This window comes from Strix uralensis, chromosome 4 (assembly GCF_047716275.1).
Source record: "Strix uralensis isolate ZFMK-TIS-50842 chromosome 4, bStrUra1, whole genome shotgun sequence".
Lineage (NCBI taxonomy): Eukaryota > Metazoa > Chordata > Aves > Strigiformes > Strigidae > Strix > Strix uralensis.
In genome coordinates, this window is record NC_133975.1 from 91,283,736 (window position 1) to 91,307,784 (window position 24,049).

A 24,049-nucleotide genomic window follows, 5' to 3' on the forward strand; every position below is an offset into this window, starting at 1 on the left:
TACTGCAGGAGCATTTGACTGACTGCACAGGTACCCAGCGACCAGACTGAACACAATTTTTAAATCTGATATTTCCCAAAAGCATGACTCTTAATGCAGCCAGCCTGCCCCATAGATGTGTGTGCATGGATCTGTAATGGACCTGCAGGTTTGTGTAGGTCTCTTCTGGACCTACTGCCCCCTTTAGCAGAGCTCTGCACAGAAGTTCCACTGAGATTGTTACTGCTCTGGAAAAAAATGCAAAAGTTAGGGAACCAATTCCAGAAGAAAGAGAAAAGGACACCTCTGCAGCAATCCAGGTACACAGTCTGAAATAGTATTTCTCCATGGCACTGTGTTGTGCTGTGAACATGTATCATCTTATTTAAGGACTGAGTGTTTAGCATAGTGCTTCAGGCTGTATGCATCCCCTCAAAACTCCATGACTGTCAGAAAATAATTACATTAAAAATATAACATTTGTTAAATTAAAAGATTAATGAGTGCAATAGAATTAAATCTCAAAACTAGTCTCATAATATATTATGAAACAACTCTGTGAAACCAGTATTCAGTATTCTCTTTTTACAATCGAAGTTTTTACATTACATTCCAAGCTATTTCTACAGTGTCTGCAAAACGGAGGCAACAGCATTATATTAATGCATGAAAAACAGGAAGTGAAGAAGATGATGTCTCCAACCTGCAGGCTGCCTGTGCTGACAGACTCTTGTACTTCCAAGAAGCCTAGATGACATTAGCAAGTTTCTGCACAGCTACTGAGGATCATTTGCACGACATTCACAACAGGACTGTGCGTGCCAGGTAAAACTGATGATTTCTGAGCTCAGCACTCAGTACTTTGGAGAAAGTAACTACATTCCAATTATTTTCATTTCAGACAGAAGTTCTCAGCCTGGCAGTAGCAAACAGACCCTATGGAGTGCAGATCAATGTTTCTTTTCTTTATAGATTTGGATGATAGAGCCCCAATATGGAAAAGGCTTTGGTGACACAAGGTAGTCTTTTGTTCTTGATTATCTAAGAAAGAAAAATATTAAATGCTAAAATAATCTAGGCAAGTACTTTTTTCCATTCCTGTTGCTGGATGCAGCATAAACCCTGTTGTTTTCTCACACAAAGATCAAGCAAAGCTGAAAAGCAGAGAGGATCACTTAAATCAGTGCTACATATAATATAATATATAATCAGAGCTTCAACCCTGCCTTTGGAGCACACACACATGCGCTCACACACATAAAACACACGCAAATGTGACCCTTGACAGGTAAGTACTGCTAGAAACTCTAGAGGAGACTCAGCTTTCATTTAAATCCCATCTGACCGACTCCCTGATCACACTCACCGGTTTTGGTGAGGGTGCTGCTCTCTTTTCTGACTGCATTTGGTTATTCCAAACCTGACTGTATTGCAACATACCATGAAAGCAGTTCCTGAGTTGCAAGGAGCCCACCGCCAGTACTCCATCCTCTTGTGCTCCACAGTTTGAATACACCAAGGTGATTTTAAAAGGTCTTTCTATTCGGCCAATCTGGGCCATGAGGTATTTCCATTTCATCCTAGAAAACAACAAAGAGCTAACAGACATACACACAACACACTGAAATCCATGGAGTCTCTAGCATAAAGATTCTGCACTGCACCAAATAGAAGTAATAGTATCCACATGGGGAATAGATCGATGAATGTAAACTCCAACATAACAAACAGGTGTTAATATAAACCAAATCATTTTCAGCCTAACAAGCTCGTGTTTAGTTATCTTTGCTGCAGAACCTATTGTTAACGATTAAAAGATCTAACCATTCCCAATGATTCTTAAGTTAAAATGGGATTTGTTATCACCAATTTTGCACACCAACATCCCACACCCGCCTCGTATGTACTTTCCACATATATGGTGTTCTGCTTGCTCTTGCAAGTACAGATCAACCAAGCAGTTGCAGAAGTCTCTGGTTGTCCTCAAGCTGAGAGTGACATTGTATGTTCTGGAAGTAAATGTCTGGCCCTGAATGTTTCGTGGTTGTGTCAAGTGTGAGAACCTTTTTCTGTGCGTTCTCTATCTAATCTCCCAGTTTAACAAGCTAGAGTGCACCCACAAAGCAAGGGGAAGAAGAGAAGTGGTGTTCCAGAAAATGCAGATTGCTCTGGCAATTCACATTTCGCCACAGAACAAATGCCATAGCCTCTAGACAGCATAGGTTTCTCAGTTGTGCAGCACTTGCGGCAGTTCAGAGAAAGACAGATGGTCCCATGCACTTTAATTTTAAAGATGGTTGTTAGGCATTGAAAGCTTAAGAGAGATACTAACTGGGAATTGTCAAAGTACCTCACTCAAATCAGTCTGATGGAAGTCAGCGTATCCAGGTGTCATTAAAAAATCCAGGAGGATTCTTAAGTCTTTTTGTTTTATTTTTATTTTTAAAAACTGCCCTTCTACCTCATGTTAACAAGACAATAAAATACAGTTAAAACTATACACTATTATTTTGTAAAGGGGTTGTAGCAAGGATATTGGCAAAGGAATCCTTGCTCTAAGCTCTTTTCATACCCTACATGCTGCTGATGTTGCCGGGGGCACTCTTGGCCTGGCATGGGGTGAGGTGTCAGTGCTCTAAGTCAGTGCCAGTGGGATGATAAGGAGGCCAGGCCACAGTGTTAAGATATGTTGCTCAGGCTCTGCTCCTAGTATTACTTTTTCATTTGAGAAATGTCTTCAGCTGCCATGAAGTGATCATCTAGCCCTTGTCCTGCCCCAAAAACACCTTAGAAGGCAACGCTCAGACAACAAACACATCTCTACTGAACACAATATTAAAATCAGAGATCACCTAATTTGCAACTTGCAAAAAACCCAAAGCAACTTTAATTTTTTATCACTCTCCCTGCTTTTACTTGTCACTGATTAGTTACCTAACTCATTCTTCCCTCCACAAACCAACCTTTTTCTGGTGAGTTTCTTACTATCCCTTCTATGGCATTCCCCCATTTTCCACTTTCACCATTGAACACACATACCACAGATATCCTAAACTCATCTGAAGTTGAGCTCCTCTTATCAAGATAACCCTATTTCTCCCATTTCCTGCCCCATCATATCATATTCAATAATTCAATATAATTTAATTCTGCTTCAGAAATGTCCAGCCCTGAACCACAACTGCACCATCTCTACTACCCAAAGGAGAACAACTACTTTACTTTCACTTTGCATTACAGTGCAGCTTCAGGAATGTCCAGCACTTGTAAATATACCTTACAAATACACTTATAAATATATCCCCTCCCGCCACACTGTGGCACAACATCCAAGATCATTCAGCACTGACCCAGAGCTGAATCACTTCTGCTACATGACACAGCTTTGTTCATCACTCCATTACATCCTGTTGGCCACAAAAATCAATGGGTCTTAATCAAATTGGTTCAATGAGCCACTGAAGGTACAGACAGTCTTTAAATATTTTGAATTTACCTATTAAGCATACTAGACCTTCCAAGCATTGAGACATAGTTCCAGTACCTCCACCAAGTTACAACGCACGCCGCAGCTGAGACATCACAGTATCACCAGTGTTATCACACCCCTGAGTGCAGGAACCTGTACCACACAGCCTCTGATTCACGTGCAGGAACCTGTAGCACACAGCCTCTGATTCACAACCAGTGTTACAATTAGTAGCAGCAGCTAAAGAGATTACTGCCTCACAGATGAAAACAGTGACTAGTTCAGCTGCTGCACCTTAATCCTACATGGTTTATGAGCCAGACACTTTGGAACTTGCCGTTTAGAGCTGGTATATCAAAATAAATGAAAACCACTGATGATCTAAGTCAATAAACCAACCTCTGAAACGTCACAACTGAGAAAGACACATTGTCCGGTCTGACATCTCTGCTGGGAGAACTGTGGCATCTGGTAGAAGAGCAAGGCCACTGTCTTAAACCACTACTTGTGTGAACTGGCAGCTTTTCTGAGTCAGAGCCCTAAGGTACCATGAAATATTCTAGTTCTGCACTGAAATATCTCTAGTACTGAAATTTGACTCCATTTATAACACCAGAGCAAAAGCTGGCAAGCATCCAGAGACCACAAAAATGACAAGTAGCTTTGCATCACCTAGAATACTTCTGTGCATGGAGTCTCATCATCATTAAGGTATTCCCCTTCAAAGAAAGCCTCACCCCCAAGATCCAACTGCAGCAAGATTTCTAATGTTGTAAATAATTACACCTTCTTTGCTTGGTTCCACTATCCAAACAGGGGCTAGTCCGAGCCAATTTAATTTTCTTAATGGAATCAGGAACAAAGCCCATTGTTGATCTAGCAGAAGATGGATCATTGCAGCAGGCTTCCAGATAAGCCAAGCTTGGCAATACCTTTACTATTGATTTTACGTCAAACCAGATCTCAAGTAAGGAGGTAATATTACTCTTCTTCTAAATAGAGATGTTAAAATTGATTTGTATGTATGGAAGGGCTACTAGAGTCTGACATAATTTTGAGAAATTTGCATGGATAGAAAGTTTGAAGTTGCAAGCAACCTGATGCTTAAGAGGCAAGAGAAATCAAGATTCACCCTGCAAACCTATAATTTCAACTTTTGATTTGTATTTTCAACTTTTGATTTTCATTAGCCTCGCAATCTCCATTGCTGAGCAAAAGGTTTCCACCCCCTCCTTACCATTCCTTTCTATGCCATGCTTTTCTGTATCCAACAAAGTTAACTCATTAATTTTAAGACAGACTTTTAATATTACGAACAGCAATTTCTTAATGAAGAGTGAAAAATTCAATGAAGCTGAACAGGAAAGCTGAAACCTTTTCTGAATTAGGGGGACCGCTGCATGGGTTATTGTACAAAGGTATGCACACTAAACGCTTCTAGGCTTAATCAGTGAACATACAGATTAGAAGTTTTACATTACTTTTCTACATATAGGAAGTTGTTGCCTGCAAGTCTTCACAAACATCCAGTTGTAGCCATTGGACTTAAAAGGAAATGAATGAGAGAGCAGAACACGTGCCTACCCCTTTTGCCTTCACCAAACAGTTAGAGGGTTCTTACTTGACCCAGTGTATTTTTGGGTGCAATTTTAACAGAAGAACGAGGAGCAGTAAGTCATACTCCCAGATTAGTGTTCAAAAATCATGGTCTTATATAACGGCTGGACAGCCTCTCCTTTTCTAGCTGCATTTTAAAATCAAAATGGCTCTGCTCATTGTTGTCAGTACATATTAGGCATTTTCTGAGGATGCCTACCAGACTACTCCTTTTCAAAGGCTTATGTAGTTGGACACCTAATTTATGAAACCCAAGTACCATACATGTTTCTAGACATTCAGATGAACTATATGACAATGTTTCCGTGTACGATAGTAGAAGTTAAATAATTTTTGTGGATAAAACCAACCACATTCGTACAACAGAAGTGTCAAAGATAATAAGTTTCTACAAGTGTCTCAGAAGCTAGCACCACCCCCACCCACCCCCCAAAAGAAGGGGGAAGACACAAAAAGCTAAGCAATAATTGTTTTGTGAGGTTGGCTAACTGAAAATCCATGTGTGCACATGGTCATGAACTTTTTGCTTTTTGACCCATCAGACCATCATGGTCAGTGCCTTATACTTCAGAAAGAAAACAGAACAAAATCAGTTTGGCTTATTGACCACAGAAAGTGAAAGGATTATCCCTGCCCCAAGTGATGCTTTTTCATTTTCACTGAACTGTGAGCACTTAGAGTTGAAAGAAACTAGCTCCTTACAGAAACAGTTTTGGCTGACAACACTGAAATAATTGTGGTCAACAACAAACACAAGCATGTGAAACCATTCAAAACAAAAGCATACAGGACTTGGAAGAATTTTCAGCTGTGACTGTTCCTGGGTCTGTGTGGTAAAGAGGATAAAGGTGGGATAAGCAAAATAGTAAAAAAGACATTAGATGTGACCTGAAGAAGCACCATAACTGTAACCCTGAGAAAGTGAAGACAGCTTTCTGAACCAAGTGCCAGATGAAGAAGGATTGGGCTTCCAAGCAAAGCTAGAGGGTCTTGATGTTTGAACTCTACTGAGATAATGAGAAATGTAATTTTATATATTTTCTGTAAATATACAGAATTCAAATGCCTCACTCCCTCAGTGGTTCTCCCTCTAATGGTAGTAACTCAGAATACCCACGCCCTATGGTTGTGGTATATAACAATTAATACTGTGACTTTGACCTGCTTGTTCAGAGGACATGGTGTCTGAAGGTCCATCTGTTTCTTTGTTCTTTGAATAAGGTATATGTGAAAATATTAACAATTTAACGATAAATCCTAGTAGTGCAGCTGGAATTCATGATGAAGGAATTGATCCTGGAATTGAGGGATGACAAAAGGGACTGAGTAGGATTTTCTGGAGTGCCTGATTATCTGAAAAAGTGCCACCTAGACTTTTTTCTATATCTAAGTTTCTACCCTGATCTCAAGACAATCCCTTAGTAGTAATTGTCAATGGTTAAACTATGTACTACACATAGGCATCTATCTCAAGGTCATTTGCTCATTGTCCTCCTTGTTCTGCTCTAAATTGTGCAGCAGTGCTTGGTTAGCATCGAAAAGCTTGTAGAACTCTCATTGCCTATGGAAAGCCTCTGCAAAGCTTCAGGATGGTCTCTCTTCTTAACAACCAATGTTGCTAAAATCTTAATCATGGAGAGAATGTTCGTTTCAGACTGCCTGCCTAGTAAGAAGCAGCTCAATCACTGTGTTAGAAATAAATTTTGTCCTGCCTGCACGCTCAGATTTTTCTGGAATTGTGCAGAGATTTTAAAGAGTTTCCCTGTAATGAGGGGGAAAAGGAAGGTTGTTTGACTTAATATGGTTCCTAACTCTGTTTTGTCTCTTTTCAATCCCTCCTTTCTATCTTGATTTAAAACAGGACTCAGTCACCTTCCACCTTTAAAACCTTAATACTAAACTCTCTGAGCTTATCAGTGCTTCATTTCACTAAGAAAAAGTAATACCAGTGTCTATGCCAAGTTCCAGTCAAGCTAACTCCATTCTAATAAAACTAAATGCCATCACTTTTAGAGAGATGATAATCTTGATTGCATGTAGAATTGTTTTGCAGAGCTCAAATAAGCTGTTAAACAACATATACGATCTGTTCCAGAGATATGGCAGTGATTGTGATCAAAGCCTGGTCTGGCCAGCTAGGTATATCAAAAAGGTATTTTATGAGTTTATACAGGGGAATGGAGCTGTGACTGCAGTTGCAGAGCCTTGTCAAATATTCAAAGCAGTAAGGGCAGTTGTAGGTAAAAAAGGACATTAGAAACTGATCCCAAAAAATGCAACAGGTTCCTTGTAAAACTGGCAAGAAGAAGGGGAAGGAGTAGCCAGGAAGGAAGTGAGCAATAGCTAAAAGCAAGAGAGAGAGAGGGGAGGATCTGAAAGAAAATAAACACCTTTTTTTAGTCAAACTCTGCTATCTTTGGCTGACCAGAAGTCTTGGCTACAGATCTCCATGGCAGCCTGGAGAGTGCCAAAGAATTCAAAGAAAACAAGAACTGGGATCTATTGCTTAAGTTCTCCATGGGAGTCAGTCAGGTGATGGAAATAAAAAGCTCCGTTGTGTGTCTGACCCAGGTTCTTACAAGGCAGATTGCAGCAAAGGAAAAACAAGCACATTGAAAATGGCAAAATCAGATGACACGTGGACTTTTCTCCTTCTTTTCCTGTTATGATTGATTCCCTTTGCTCATTTCTCCTCCTTACTGCATTCTGCTACACACAAGAATTAAGAAGTAAAACACTGGGAAGGTCAAAGAGAAGAGAATACAGAACAAGATCCAGGGTTGCTGCACTTTTTTTTTTGTCTTCACCTCTTCTCACCTCTAGCCTCTGTTTTTCACCTGCCTTAACTCTACAAATGAAGCAACAGAGGATGCTCCTGAACTTAGCAGACAGAAGGAGGAAAATACAAAAGAGGTAAAGTTAGCCCTACCTAAAATGAGAAACGTGACCCTTGTAACAATGATAGGACTCCTTGAATACTTCGACATACCAGTCACATCACCAAGGCAGTCTTTGGACTGAGTGCATTTCACAGCTATAGTCCTAGCATCAGTGAGAGTGTCAACCAGTCTTGACCCTTACACATGTGAGTGAAGAAGAGTGAGTCCTAAGCAAGTGTGTTTTTTGCAAAGGGGACACTCAAAACCTGGGTCTGTTACAGACATCCTGTCAGGAAGCTGCACGCTTCAGTCCTGACAGTTCTACCTTCATTTTCTGCTGTAACAGCAGCAATGATCTCAAGAAGGGAGAAGATGCTTATAAACAGTGGCATGGGGGGACTCCACCCTGCCCTGCAATTCAAAGTCTAAACAGCTGCAAATTGATTGTCTTACCCGGCATCCTCCTCATGGCCAACTCTCAGAGAAATTATTATATTTCTGTTCGTCTCCACATATCTGATTTCAACTGTGAACCTCTGGAGGAGAGGAACAGCATCCTGTGAACATATGGCCAGTTCCAGCACGCAAGAGTCCAAGCTCCCAGGCAGGATGGGGCTATGCAGGCTGAACTCACATCTATCTGGGAGCCTACTGGTGTTCAGAAGGAAAATGTCCCCTGTGAGGAGAAAAAAAAAAAAAAAAAAAAAAAAAAGAAGAGACACACAGTGTGGATGGAAGAGAGAAATAAGAGAGTAATAAGAGGAAAACGAATAAGGAGTTTGATGAAAGAAATAAGAAGAAAGGAGAAGACTATGCACAAAACCCCAAAAAATAACAAAGTAGAGAAAGAAGAATAAAGAAAAAATGAGGGAAATAAGTGAAGAAATGATAGAAGGAATGAGAAGAGAAGAAACCAAACAAAGCAGAGTGAAGACATGTCCAATGAAACAAAAGCCAAAGACTTTGCAAGTCAGACAGCAGACATGTGAAGCCAGCCCTGGCTTGTAAAGGATTGAGTTTCCTAAGAAAAATCCAGTCTCTGTAAGCAAAAGTAGCTTATCCTAAAACAGGGAGATACCAAACGAGTATATAAAGGGGCTGGCTGTTTACAAGGTACATACATACACAACTCAGGCAGCACACATACATTATATGGCTCTTAGTGACTGTTGGGCACTGACAGTGCACTTACGAGTTGTGCACCAGAACAAGCATATGGCAGTATTTTTAGTGACGTGTGCCTGAGGCCTCAGCATGTTGGCTCTGTTGCTACCACCCACAGCTGCTACCAGTGCTGGGAGAAAGCAGATGTCCATTCGAGGGGATCTGTAACTCTGCCTACCTTCAACATCTCCATGGGAGGAACTGTTTTCCAGAAGAAGCTGCTGCCTCTCCTGAGACACCAGGACACCAACTGAAGATAACACCCAGTCCGGTTTTCCAAAACTGTCTGTAGACGTCACCCATGAACAGCTTGAGCCGATGATACAAGAGATTTCTGTTATGAGAAACCAAAGGTTTCAATGAGACCTTCCCCAGTTCAAGGGACAGGGGTGATGTGGACACATGAATGAGCAGATGTACAGCGTATGGGGACTATCTCTCCCAAGAAATGGAAGAGTTGAGGGGAAAAAGAAAGTTTGTCTTGTGCAATAACAACAGAGTCTCTCCCAGGGCAGTTAAAGGAACATGCCAGAATGAAAAACAACCCTGTAAACTCTTGGCAGGTGTAAATCAGCATCCTCCCACCAGTATCAATAGTGAATTTACATCAGTGGAAGGTCTAACCCACACGAATATAAAATCCTGAGTGAGGATAATACCTAGTGCAGCAAGAATGGTGAAACTGTATGGCTTTAGCATTTTGGCAGAGAGGAACAAATGAAACTCTAAGGGCAACCCTCTTTCAGCAATAGAAAGATTTTGACAGGGTCTTAAGCAGAATAGCTGAGCAATGCAAGCTTTACATATTTATTTATTATTTTTTTAAAACAGCTTTGCTTTCCTCCAGCAGGATGGACAGGAACACCTTCTTAACAAACTCCAGAGTCCATTTGCAGCACTGAGAACACTAGATCATCCTGCCCAGAATTTTTCATAATCAGCATATTATAAACCAGACAAGAAGTAATTCACTGTTCTCTCATCAATCTAATATAAACTCCCTGAAGGGCTGTTAGCTGCACAAAGCTCTCCCACGCAGAGTGAGGCTGAATAGATATGGTAAACTGATATTAACTTGCACGATATTTATTTTCAGTAGTAATAATAATATTACAGTAATAACTGGAGGACCCCTAGGCCATATGAGAAATAATAAGACTAAACATTTGTATTTGGGATCCTGATGTTTGGAGTATATTCAAACCTTGCAAACACGAATGACACAATGTTATCCCTTTGGTTGCCTTATTCCTGGGGAGAAGACAGGTATAAAGAACAGAATTAAGGTCAGTGATATAACAAGGATAGGTAGTTGCACAGGCAACACAGGTGGGGCAGAAATAAAAACATAAGAGCCTCTAGAAGATTGGCTATACTTCAACTAAACTTTCAGAAAAAGAAGAAATGGAAACATCTTTTGAATGCAACAGCCGAAGTAGACAAGTTTTCCCAATTTTTAAAGTCTTGTAATTACATTTTTATAAAACACCACCCAGTGTGCAGGGGTAAGAGAAACACAGATGTTAGAGTTGCACATCGCTGTGGCTTAGGACAGGTTGTGTGTATGTGTGTATGCAATGCCAGCTTCCAGTAAGACACAGGATGGAGGACACCGGCCACTCTCCTGGCTCTGCTGGCTCTAGGGAAAGGTGTCTGTGCACAGCTTCAGGCTAGGGTTTGATGATCCAGTGAAGCAGCTTTAGGGATCTCAATAGCTCAGAAACTCCATGGCTCTGTGAGACAAAGCAGAGTCCTGATCCAGACCTGCTGTGCTGTTTCAAATTTATTAAAGTTTGACAGGTTAACTCGGTATCCACAAACTTATTATCAGTAGTAGAAATATTCCTATCAGGTAAAAATCTAGTTGGTCATAAAACCCAGAAAGCAATTTCTCTCACAACAGCATGACAGCGCAAGAAAGCAACTTGAGAGCTCAGAAAAGAAAATATTCCTTTTCTTTTTTAAATAGAGGCTTACTTGAAGCTAATATTTATGACAAAATAATTTCATTAAATCTTACCACTATCCCTGCTTGCAGTAGCAAGGACTGTACAAATGCAAACTTAATCCTTCAAACATGCCTCACATAACAAAGCAGTTTGCAGCTCAGATAAGTGAACACAACATTCTCCTTCAAAAGCATCTGATTCCCATACTCTCCAAGCTGTATAAAACCTATCTGCCACAACGTGAGGCCTGAGAGGATCTGAATTCCTGGAAGAAGAGTCTGAAATAGATCAGGGAAGTTGCTGACATCCAGTAAAAAAAGGACTCTGAGCTTTCTGGCAATAGATCATCATAGAATGGTTTGGGTTGGAAGGGACCTTAAAGATCATCCATTTCCAGCATCCCTGCCATGGGCAGAGACACCTTCCACTAGACCAGGTTGCTCAAAGCTCTGTCCAACCTGGCCTTGAACACTGCCAGGGAGGGGGCAGCCACAGCTTCTCTGGGCAACCTGTGCCAGTGTCTCACCACCCTCACAGGGAAGAATTTCTTCCTTATATCTAGTCTAAGTCTGCCCTCTTTCCATTTAAAACTGTTACCCCTCATCCTATCCCTACACCCCCTGATCAAGAGTCCCCCCCCATCTTTCCTGTAGCCCCTTTAAGCACTGGAAGGCCACTGTAAGGTCTCCCCGGAGCCTTCTCTTCTCCAGGCTGAACACCCCCAACTCTCAGCCTGTCCTCAACAAGGAAGGTGCTTCAGCCCCTGGATCATCTTTGTGGCCTCCTCTGGACCCACTCAAGCTGGTCCATCTCCTTGTTATGTTGGAGACTCCAGAGCTGGACGCAGTACTCGAGGTGGGGTCTCATGAGAGCAGAGTAGAGGGGGAGAATCCCCTCCCTTGACCTGCTGGCCACACTGCTCTTGATACAACCCAGGATATGGTTGGCTTTCTGGGCTGCAAGTGCACATTGCTGGTTCATACTCAGTTTTTCATCCACTATTGCTCCCAAGTCACAGAATCATCTAGATTGGAAAAGACCTTGAAGATCATCTAGTCAAGTCCTTCTCTGCAGGGCTGCTCTCAATCCACTCATTGCCCAGCCTGTGTTTGTGCTTGGGATGGCCCCGACAATCACGTGCATTGCATTGCGATGGAAAGATCCATCAAGAAGAAGCTGCTGTTTAGCATAAATCACAGAGGAAAAGAACTGGGTACACTCATGTGGTCACAGTGAAAGAGAACGCTGAAAGCTGCAGCCTCTGACACTGCTGTGTACCACTTTACAGATGCTTCGCATCCAGCTTTGTTTAGCACTCTGAACTTGGAGAACTTCAAGGGCAGGTTGAAAGAAAGGCAAAATGTGACAGAAATGAAAAGGAAAAAGTAAAATAGAGAAATATATCTATGTTACTACAATCAGTAAAGGATATATTTTAAGATGTTACAAAAGTACTCTGAAGAAGCTTAGATTGAAGAAAGCTCATGGACAGTTCCGGGCATGTCAGAAAGAAGAATCACACTTTAAAGAATTGGATACCATCTGCAAGATGTTACTATAAGGAACTCCTCTCTGGCAAGACTAGGTCACCTTGCCACCTCCTGTGAGGAATGTATGTGACTTTTCTAACATGCACAGGCCTTTCTTTATTGTTTAGCATCTTCATTAATGACCTGGACAAGGGGTCAGAGAGCACCCTCAGCAAGTTCACAGAGGTTTCAAAACAGGGAGGAGCAGGTGACACACCAGATGACTGTGCTGTCATTCAGAGCAACCTGGACAGGCTGGAAATTGGGCTGAAAGGAATCTCTTGGAGTTCAACAGAAGAAAATGCCAAGTCCTGCACCTCAGGAGGAATAACCCCTGGCACCAGTAAATGCTGGGGGTTGACTGGCTGAAAAGCAGCTCTAAAGAGAAGGACTTCAGGGTCCTGGTGGACAACAAGCTGCCCATGAGCCAGCAACACATTCTTGTGACAAAGAAGGACAACAGCCTTCTGGGCTGCATTAGGAAGAGCGTTGCCAACAGATCAAGGGAGGTGATCCTTCCTTTCTACTCAGCACTGATGAGACCACAACTGGAGTACTGTGTCCAGCTCTGGACTCCCCCATATAAGAAAAATACAGACTTAATGGAACAAGTCTAGCATAGGTCCACAAAGATGACTGAGGGACTGGAGCATCTTTCGTAAGAGGAGAGGCTGACAGAGCTGGGACTGTTCAAGTCTGAGAAGGCTTAGGCAAATTCTATCAATGTCTACAAACACCTGATGGGAGGGAATGAAGAGGAAGCCAGACACTTCTCAGTAGTGTCCACTGACAGAACAAGAGGCATTGGGCACAAATTAAAAAAAGCAAAACAGGAAATTCAATCTGAACACAAGAAAACACTTTTTACTGTAAGAGTGGTCAAACACTGGAACAGGTTGCCCAGAGAAGCTGTGCAGTCTCCATCTGTGGAGATGTTCAAAAGCCATCAGGACATGGTCATGGGCAACCTGCTCTAGCTGACACTACTTGAGCCAGGGGGGTTGGACTAGATGATCTCAAGAGGTCCATTCCATCCTCAAACATTCTGTCATTATTCCACTAAATGAAGAGGCACCACTTCAATTTCCAAGTTGCCACACCACTGATAACAACTGACTCGTTTCTCTTAGACATTTAGTGTTTGCTTCATCTATCCCAGAACCACAGTAAGACAAAATTCATCCTACTTATCTCACAAGCATTTTGTCCAGCTCACTGGGCTTTTATAATTACAGTTGAAAAAAAACTTAATTTGGTATCAAGGAAGGTAGTCTGTTCTATAGTTGCTGGAAAGTAGCTCCACTAATTAGCTTTTATTTCAAGAACTCCCAACCCCAAATCTGGTGGATTTCACTGTGCTGATGGAGAAGATTATACTTTTTCTTTCCTGGTTTGTTTTTTTTTTTTTTTTAATAAGGAAGTAAGGGATTCCCTTAAGGTTACACTGGCCTTTCTGGGTCATTCCTCCATTTCCAGTCAGAAATCCAGTGGCACAACTTTCTGGTAAAGGGTCCTTGTGACTGCCAGCATCTATCTGGCACCTATATTCTGAAGTAGAAATAAGGAGGATGTAAGGAAGAGGACTTATGGTACCTGGTTTAGAAGGCTGATGCAATGAAATCATCCTACTTTTTATCAGGGAGAGCTTCTGAGGTGGATTTGGTGAAGAAGAGTTTTCTTCATGTGATCCAGAACAGGAGACAACAACTATAACAAAACAAAAAGAACAGGGGAAGATTTTGATGTTTCTATACAAAACTATGCTCCCATATTGTTAAGCAGAAACATATATTTAACAAAGCCCTGTTATATTACGCTCAACCTCATTGCAGTGTACTGGTGCAGTACTGTCCCAGTGATGTTTCAGAATAGACCTACCACTTCCCAGAAACATAACTACAGCAGAATACTTTACTTAATAATGTGTTCTTTACTATTCTTTATCCACTGACATTTTTACCAGCATATATAGTCTACAGAGACACTGTATATTCCAGTAGTGCCCATGTTGCAGCACCCAGCTGCCTGCCAACAACTACACCTCTAAAGCATTCAGGTTGGACGGGGCTTTGAGCAACCTGTCTTAGGGAAAGATGTCCCTGCCCATGGCAGGGTGCTTGGACTAGATGACCTTTAAAAGGCCCCTTCTGACCCAAACCATTCTATGATTCTGTGATTAGAAGAGTTCAACTGTAAAATATGTGCTATCTATACAATACATGACATGGATTTATCAGCAATCTTTTGGGATGACCTGCATAAGTCCTCTCATCTTCACCACACAAGAACACTCCATCTGAAACTAACACTAATGAAACCTTTGCATCACTGCACACATCCAGAGAACAGATTCCTTTCTTACTGCCAGGAACAAAGCCTGGGATTTTCAAAGGAATCAAGTAACTTTCCTGTATCTGATATCTAGAACATGTAGTCTGTCCAATACCCTTCTTATTAATCCCCCTGCACTGCTCTATCTTAGGGATCCCTTTGTCATAGAGCTATAAAAACCTTCATAGGTAACTGTGACATTTGATCATGATTATGGCGCCAAGACATACACAGTTGTGCATTTTTACTTAGATCAGACCTTAGAGTCCTGATGTAAAGTTTGGTTGTGCTGGATAAAAAGACCAAAATCTCAGAAGATATAGAAGGCCATAGAAATTATTTTCTACTTCACCAATGTGAATAGTAAATCCAGCATGCTAAGATTAGCCAATTTTAAATGGAGGTGGTGTTCTGGATCAAGTTTTTGTTATTCAAAGGAAAACAATTTTACCAAAATTATTATCCATTGTAGTACTTCTGACTATTAAATATTCATTACCTTCGTATCTCTTTTTTGAACAACTCATACCAACAATGGCTTTCTTATTTAACCAACATGTGCATGTGAAAATACACAAGTCCCAAACTGAGCACACAGTAATCTTTATTTAAGATTGTGTTAGTCTTTTCTAGGAATCATAAACAAGTTGACTAAAACATATTTATTTTCAAAAGATGTTCAAAGACAGAGAGATGCAAAATGAATTTCTTTCAAACCTCAGCCATGTGGGTTATGAATTCAGCAATATAAAAATGTGAAATCATGTTGGAGGAAACAGGAATCTTATTCACATAAATTGCAGTTGAGACAAAAATGTGTAGACATCCCATTGATAACAGCTAAGATATTCTCAGCAAAACTAATTTGAACAGTAATATTATGAAAACATACAGAAGGATCTAGAAAAAGAAAACCGAAAACCACCCAAAACTTGAACATATCTTCAACTTTTTCAAACTTACCACCGCTTTTGGTTTTTCAGCAATATCTGGTCTGATTTTAAAATGTTAAAATTATTTTCATTTTAACATATACAGCAACGTGCACCACTCTGAATAAAATACTGTGAAATGTTTCATAGCATAAGAATGCTATATCCTTCCATCTTTTATTATAGTACTAAAGGCAGCCATCAGTCTTCATGGGGTTCTAAGGAAAGGATAACTTTAGAACAGAACAGCATCATGCTGCAGCAGACACACACTGTACTGATGCCAGACCTGTAGTCTCCACAGAACAATTGTCAATCCCTACATTTTTTCCTGCCTCTGTGTTCAAATATTTATGGATATTAATGTTGGAAAAGCTGATTCTGCACTGTATAGCAGATCAGTGTCAGTGTCTTATAAGTAAGGTATCTTCAATAACGGGATGAAATCCTCAAAAAAAATGTGAATTCTTATGTGGCACTTAGCTGGCCAAAGTTTGGGCAGCCTTATGAAAGGCTTGCCTTATGAAAAATCCATGCTAAAAATCAATCACGTACTGCAAACAAATCTATTTCACTACGTTAAAAGAAATTATGCTGTGGAAAGAGAACAAGACCTTCTGACAACTTGAGTCTGTTCCTCCCAACTTATGTTCTGTGTCTGTTGCTCAGTCCTATATCTCCTGATCTTTGTTAAACACTGCTGTAGGTTCAGTATTTACTTCCCTCAGGGCTTTCTGTAAAGCCTGTTCCACCCACTCATCTCCTTACAATCCAAGTTGCTCATATATTTTGGAAATAGCCTAAATATCATGGGACCCACAAAATGTAGTACAGTCATTGCAGAAGTTCTGCTAGAGACATTCCTCCTGACAAAACTAAAACTTAATCAAAATATCTGACTTGCACTCCCCTCCACCCATTACATACACACCTTTGGGATTTTCCTCTTCTTTCTCATTAGCAGACAAGTTTCAGTGGCAGATTTACCATGAACAGAGACCTAATCTACTTGAACCATGGATTTACTGCTTCAGTGTGAAAAAAAAAAAAAAATCCATTGCATTGGTGATGGCTGAGACAAACAAGGTACAACAGTTTTTTGTACCATTGAGGTAAGCGTCTATGAAGTTTGCTGGTCTGGTATTAAGATATATTAACACTTTACTGCTTTGTCACAAAGAGCACTGCATGAAACTTGATCTGCTAATTACATTATCCGCTGTGTATTCTGTCAGCAACACCCTATTCAATTTTGGCAAAAAGCCAAGAGGGTTCATTCAAACACCTGGTAACAACCCTATTTGCCTACTCTGGGAAGATGCCACTTACTGAACTGGTCATATGAGAGGAAGAAAAGGCAGTCATTACAGCTGAGTTCACTGAGAAACAAAATATCAGAAGACCCTAGATTCAGTGATAGGCAAGGAATTTGTTCATACGCACCCACAGAAATACGTCCCCATTCATTTTTTTCCTCATAGCAAAGAATTTCTGGCTATGGCTGAGTAGAGGAGAATTTACAGTATGATGATTCCATACATGAGATCTGGATAGTGGTTCTGTAACACTCCAGTCCAGCCTACACTCTGACTTTGTATCTCAATTATTTTTCTCTCTCACTCATTCAACCTCTCTGAGTGAACTTAAAATCTAGTGCACACAGTCACTAAAAGAAACTCTTCTTCATTTTCTTTTGAAACTGGGAACTCCAGAGATGCTTCTAATGACCTCACATCATATCCTCTCATACACGCTTGTATGTAATTCTTGTATGACATGAATTTCAGCATTAAACAAATAATAAAGACTATTGCTTATCTAATACCCAATTTCTCTGTTTTGATCAGCCAAAAGGCAATGGTTTAAGTGAAAAGGAATAAAAGATGAAGAGAAAGGAGATCAGTGATTTTAAGCTAGGTCTGCCATTAAGGAACATAAAATGATCAGGAAGAAACAGAAAATGTATCACTACTCAACTGTCACAGCAAAAATATGGGATCTTTTAACAGTACAGCACAAATCTATTGCTTTTTCTGTAATCAAACACAGTAAAATCAGAAGCCACCAGCACTCAGAAGGTAATTCCAATTCTTTCACTATCTTACAAAAAAAACCATTCGGACACCTGCAGAGCTGAAATTTTTCCTGAATGCTAATGTTACTTTGCAGAAGAGAAGAGAACTACAGAAAATAATTAGAACTCATGATTGTAAATCAATTCCAGGTCAGCAAAGCCATCTTCCTTTAGAGCATTAAAGGAATTTCGTTTAGAAAATTTTCTAGTGTTTTCCCCATCTAATATCAAAATAGCAACTCATTATTTCTCACTGCTTCTCTGAGAAGCTAAACTAATGTACAGACTAATAGACCTGACTGTCAGGAAGTCAGACTAGTGAAAAGAAGACTCTTTGTCTACTACGTATCCTAGCATTTTTCAGTTACTCCTAAACCTTCCACTTTCAGCTCAATCTCTCTCCTTCATGAGTATTTACAGCTTTAAGTTATTAACACTTCACCTTGAAAATATCACTATGATCTCCTGCTGCTTGCTATTAAACTTTTATTCTTTGCTCATTAGTTGGTTGGTCCCCATGTCCCTTGTTTACTTCATCACTCTTTTTGTACTCTGTCCAGATAGATTGCAGGTAATGGTCAAAAAGGGGAGCAACATGACAAAATGCAGTTTTGCCAAAGCTTATTATGTGAGGTGATACTTTAGGATCTTCTTAGAGCCTTCTCCAGTTTTTCAGGGTTCTTACTGAAAGGCAGACATCAGTGCACACTAATGTCATGCTATGCAGAATGGCCGTTCTGCTTTGTCTTGAAATGTCCCTGTTCATCTGTGCAACAATCTCATCAGTCATTTTGGCCAGAATAAAAACTCTTACTTGATCATCCACCATGACTTCAAGTCTTTCTCTGACATGTTTTCTTCCAGAACAGGTATTTCTATCCTCCGTAGGTGTATTATTTTCCTTTGAGACAGCTGTTTTTAGTGCGCTGTTGAGCTGGACTCTGCCTTATTTTTCCCTATCTTAATCTTTATGTTATCAGCAGATCACCAGTACAGTTTTTACGTTGTTTTCTGACTTACTGTTAAAACTGTTAAATAACACATAGCCCAGAACTTACCCTTACAGGAAACTTACAGGCAGAGTTAGTCAATAACAATTCCTATTTATACTTTCATTTTAAATCTACATGTGACATAGTGATTTGTACCAGCCCAGGCACACACCAAAGTACATATCAAGAGTTCCCAATTTAAGTCTGTGACTGAAGTAGGAATGCCCTACATCCACACTATGAGTTTTGTCAAACTGGTAAACTCAGAAAAAAAAAAATTGCAGTGCATCAAGATGTCTTTTCAAATAAGCCCTTTAGACTGACATATAATTATAAAGCCTTTTCTAGTTCTTTAAACCTTTATCAAGTGTTCTGATATTTTTACTCAAGACTGATGTTAAGGCAGCAATCTTCGTATTACCAAGTCTTACTCACATGACTAGAGCGTATATCAGCACACATAATTAAATACAGCCATCCAGCATATTCCATTTACCCTTTTAAATACTAATGAAACATTAACCTTCTTCCAGTTCTTCACATTTCTTCAGTATCACAGCACTGACTGAAAAATTCAACATGGATGTCTTTTAAAGCTCCTTAGCTAGTTTTTCAAAATTCTTGAACACAAGCTATCTTGACCAGTTGTTTTACAAACAAGGCATTTTAATTACTGCTTTTTTCACATGTTTGTGTTATGAAAACTTCTGCATCATTTCAATGTGACAGTGAAGCATCAATTGTTGGGTTTTTTTTCCTAGAAATGTTTATTGAACTCTTTTTCTTTTTGTCTCCATTTTTGACAAACCTACTACACACATCTATTACAGATTCATATAATTGCTAAGATGTTTTTGATACTAATGCACTTGGGAAACATCCTTAGACTTCCTAACTCTGCTGCTGGTTTCTTCTTAATTTCTTTTTCTTTCTTCATCTATTGCTAAATTTTTGACTTTTCAGCTTCTTTTTACTGCAAGCAATGTACTTTTTTCCTTATTTTTATACCAGCATAGCCTCCCTTTCAGCTATAGGCTTGTGGCTTGCTAGCCATTTACAAAAACAACCCAACCATTATCTGCATTTTTATGTCCACAGCCTTTCTTCCAACTGAGTTAGTGTGACATTGTTTTAAACTTTGGGAGATTTACCTCTTCTGGAAGTACCAGGATACATCACTTCAGATGTTATTTAGGCACTAAAGTCCATTTGTTAGACTATCTAGACTGAAGTACATGTCAGACCGCTTCAGATTTTATTCTGTTTCAAAGAAGTGTGTATTCAAGCCACAATCACTTCCACTTGTATAACGTCTGGGTTTAGTTCTGAGCTCAGTTCTTACCTCAATTCTTCACTTGCTGAGAATAGGTCTCAGACAACATTGTAATATGTGACATGAGGATTTGCATTCAGATGTTGTCATCTACTCAACATTTGCAAAGATGCTCTCACGCTGGCACAATGAAACCTCCAAGATGTCACTTGTATTGAAGACTTCACACACACACACAGACACATGCACACTCTTTTTTCCTCCCCTTACACAAAGGGGCTAGTTTGTATTTCATCCAGGTCTTTAGTCAGATTTGACAGTCTACAGCAGTCATCAGCAAGTACATCAACATTTATTTTGGGTATTAATTGATCTTTTGGCCTTCAAGATCATTTGGTTCAATGGCTAGGGAAAGATGAAATGTCATTTTTGCCACGTAGTACTGTTCCCAACCTACTTCTGTCCTTTGATTCCAATCACAGAAATCCTCCTTCCTAGTCTGAGAAATTCCAGTTTATCAGCATTTAAGTTTAGAAATTAGTAATTCCATTCCATTGCCACTTGTTTATTAGCCAGCCTCATCACGTTGGTAGCAGGCAATTAAAGAACTCTTCTTTCAGTCCTTGGTGCCTTGATTAATTTTATTCTCGACTCTCTGCTAAACAAGTGATTTTTATTCCTCACTTTTCTATCATTTCCCTTGGTTGCTAATTTAATATCAACCAAACCAATCTGGCCTAAAAAGTCTAGAAGATTGCTTCCCCTCCAGTGAGCTGGAGGTCAGTCAAACCACAGAGTCTCTTTTCCCCAGAGAATATAGACATGCATTTCACAGACCCAAGTCTTATGCAACATACCTGGCTAGCAGAATACTTACAGACTTTTTTTAAAAAAACTTTCTGTATTGTTTTATGTGCAGAACATGAATGGCATCTACAAACATACCTTGTATATGCTCTTCTTCAGCACCATTAGAAGATTTCTAAAAATTAGTTATATTCTGCAAAACTAAAACCAGTCATTCATGCTAGTACGGATTTTCCTTGTAGCTCCTTGCTTATTTACTTCAGAGAACCTACTCAGCTGTTGCAACCCTATCTGGTATCCCACCCACAAGAAACAGAACACCACCTCCTTGCCCACCTGCTGACTTGTGACAAGAATCTTCCCTGAAGGGTTGTAAGTGGATCAGTCTGAAGAGCTTTTCACAACCAGGCACTGAGTAACTCCCTGTTACACTGTTCACTTGGATTGCCAAAGATCATCTGCAGTTTCCATGACATACAGAATGACTAGAGATTTGCAGTTGTACAAAATTCCTACAGTCCTCCTCCCCACTGCTCACAGCATGCCTGCTTCCTTGCTGCCCCTAGTTACACAAAATGCTGCTTTGTCTCTCATTTCCTCACTTTCTCTATTCGGTCACTCAGTGGCCAATTCCTTCCCTGGATAGTGATGTTTCCTGAATCAGGTTGTCCAACCACTCTTTATCCTCTCCAATGCTTTGTAGACTGCGTACTCATCCTTTCATGCCTCAAATCTTTCTTTCTAATAAAATCACCATGCTGCACTCAAAAAAAAGACTCTTTAAGCTCCGACACAAAATACAGTTCATTGCAGGTTTCCATCACTGTGCTACAGCTATTAGACAGAAGTTTTGTCCATGCCATCTACATTTTTCTCACAAAACTCACCTATTATATAAGATATGAGATGGAATTCTTGGGTCCTCCTTTTGATACTACTTCCCTAACCTGGCATATTGCATTTGAATAGCAACTTACTAATTATGATTTCTTATTCAGTTTTCAGTGTACATGTACATCTACTGAAATAGATCCAAATGACTATTTTAATTACAGTTGAGAAATAGGCTGCCAAAACCACTTCTTGAAATCCAAAAATATGCCATCTACTGTGTCCTCCTAATCTACTAATTGTGTAGTGTATACATGCGCATACTCACGTGTACACATATTGTCACATTAACTTAGAAAGATTTCTCTTTTTATAGCACAGCTGCTCATTACTCATATGTCTATTTTTATAATACTAACTGCTTATTACTCACAGCTAATAAGGACTAGGTTTTGCATTGTCTCACCTCTATGAAAGCTGCCAGGAATCAATCCCATGCTATCCAATTGTCCGAAGGCTTTCCAAGGACCTTTGAGATGCACTGTTCAGGGAAGCTCCATTCTGTCCTACTTCTTACTTTCTCTTCTCTTCTCTTCTCTTCTCTTCTCTTCTCTTCTCTTCTCTTCTCTTCTCTTCTCTTCTCTTCTCTTCTCTTCTCTTCTCTTCTCTTCTCTTCTCTTCTCTTCTCTTCTCTTCTCTTCTCTTCTCTTCTCTTCTCTTCTCTTCTCTTCTCTTCTCTTCTCTTCTCTTCTCTTCTCAGGCTGGGGTGATTGCTAGCAGCAGAGGCATCCACTCCTTTTCTGCTAACTCTGTACAGAAATTATACTGACAGCTAACACAGGTTGTACTGATGGTGGTTCTAAATAAGAGCGATTTGTCCGTATGACCTAAAGTTTCACTGGCAATCAACTTCTTGGTAGAATTTCATTGGTCTGAGCTACAGCCTTGCATCTGAATGTTTGGCATTCCTGGGTGATGGCATGTAAAAACCACATTTGCTGTTTATATCACATCTGTGCTGGAGACAGCAGAGTTCCAGATCCTGAACTCTTAATCTGGTATCTTTTCTTCCCTTGTTCCTCCATACACATTAACGGGGAAAGAAAAATTTGTAGTAAATTAAGAGAGACATAACTGTGTTTTTCTCAGAGGGAATATGGATCTTCTTGGGTCTGTAAAAACTGGCCAAAACAGAGGTGGGAAAAAAAAAAGAGGGGGGGTGGGGGGGGGGGGGGGGGGAACCCAAAGTATCAGAAGTGTTCAATGAACCAAAAAGTGAAAGAAAATGTTTTTGATTCCCTGAGACCTTTTATTCTCTTTTCAAACCTTAAAACACTCTTTCATTTTTCTACAATAAGCCCACCATCCATTCTTAAGGAAAATTTTCCTTTCTCATTGGTTAAATTTTTTAGGTTAACCTGGCATTTTTTAGGTTTACAGTCAGGCCATGCAAATGGTTATATTGTCAAAACCACAATGACAAGCTGTGGGAAGAGGAAGGATGCAAGCCTTTCAAGTTGGCTTTGTCATTAGAGGAAAGGGATATGAAATTGCACCCTAAGATACCTGTTTTAATACAAACTGTCAAAGAACCATCATCACAGAGGGAGCATAGCTTGGATGACTGACTTACATTAGACATATAACTCCGAGATGAATAAAATTAAGGGGCAGGTGTCCAACTCTTAATAGAGGTTTTCAAGCAGCTCCAAAGAAGAACTAAGAAGGAATACATGATGGAAATACATTCTGCCTTCCAAGGGAACAGCACTTCAAAACCGTTGTGCTCTTATGCATAAACTTAGAGGAAGAAATAATTGTTTTATTCCTTCAGAACAGCACTCATAGGGTTTTTCAATTGCAGCTTAAAAGGAGATCTGTATGTGTGAATTCACACATGTAGATGTGACAGGCATAATTAGTCACAAGGGAAGGTGAAGGAAGATATAAAGCCTGTAGACGCAGAGAGAGTTAGAAAGCGGAAGAGAAGGGCTCCCTCAAAAGACTGCTCATAGCCTCACTCTCTGCTGATGACTGTAAAATGCTGAGCAGTGATTATTTTCTCATGGCATGTTTTTATATGAAAATGCCAGTTCCATTACTTAATGGGAAATACTAATATCTTCCAAATATTCACGTGGAAACTATTAGAGCATTTTGTTAAGGTCGAAACATGTCTTCTTTACTCTGTAATCTGCTTCAAATTCAGAGTTTGTAACATTA

General features: G+C 40.0%; 1 protein-coding gene across 1 annotated transcript in view; it reads right to left on the reverse strand.

Moving 5' to 3' along the window:
- LTK (leukocyte receptor tyrosine kinase) overlaps nt 1-24,049 on the reverse strand; it is a 102,988-nt gene that overhangs the window by 45,392 nt on the left and 33,547 nt on the right. Inside the window, exons 2-5 of the mRNA XM_074867820.1 lie at nt 14,180-14,293; nt 9,287-9,442; nt 8,398-8,620; nt 1,420-1,559 (exon numbers count right to left, since the gene is read on the reverse strand). Of these exons, the coding sequence (XP_074723921.1) occupies nt 1,420-1,559; nt 8,398-8,620; nt 9,287-9,442; nt 14,180-14,293 (633 nt within the window). The remainder of the gene's footprint in view (nt 1-1,419; nt 1,560-8,397; nt 8,621-9,286; nt 9,443-14,179; nt 14,294-24,049) is intronic.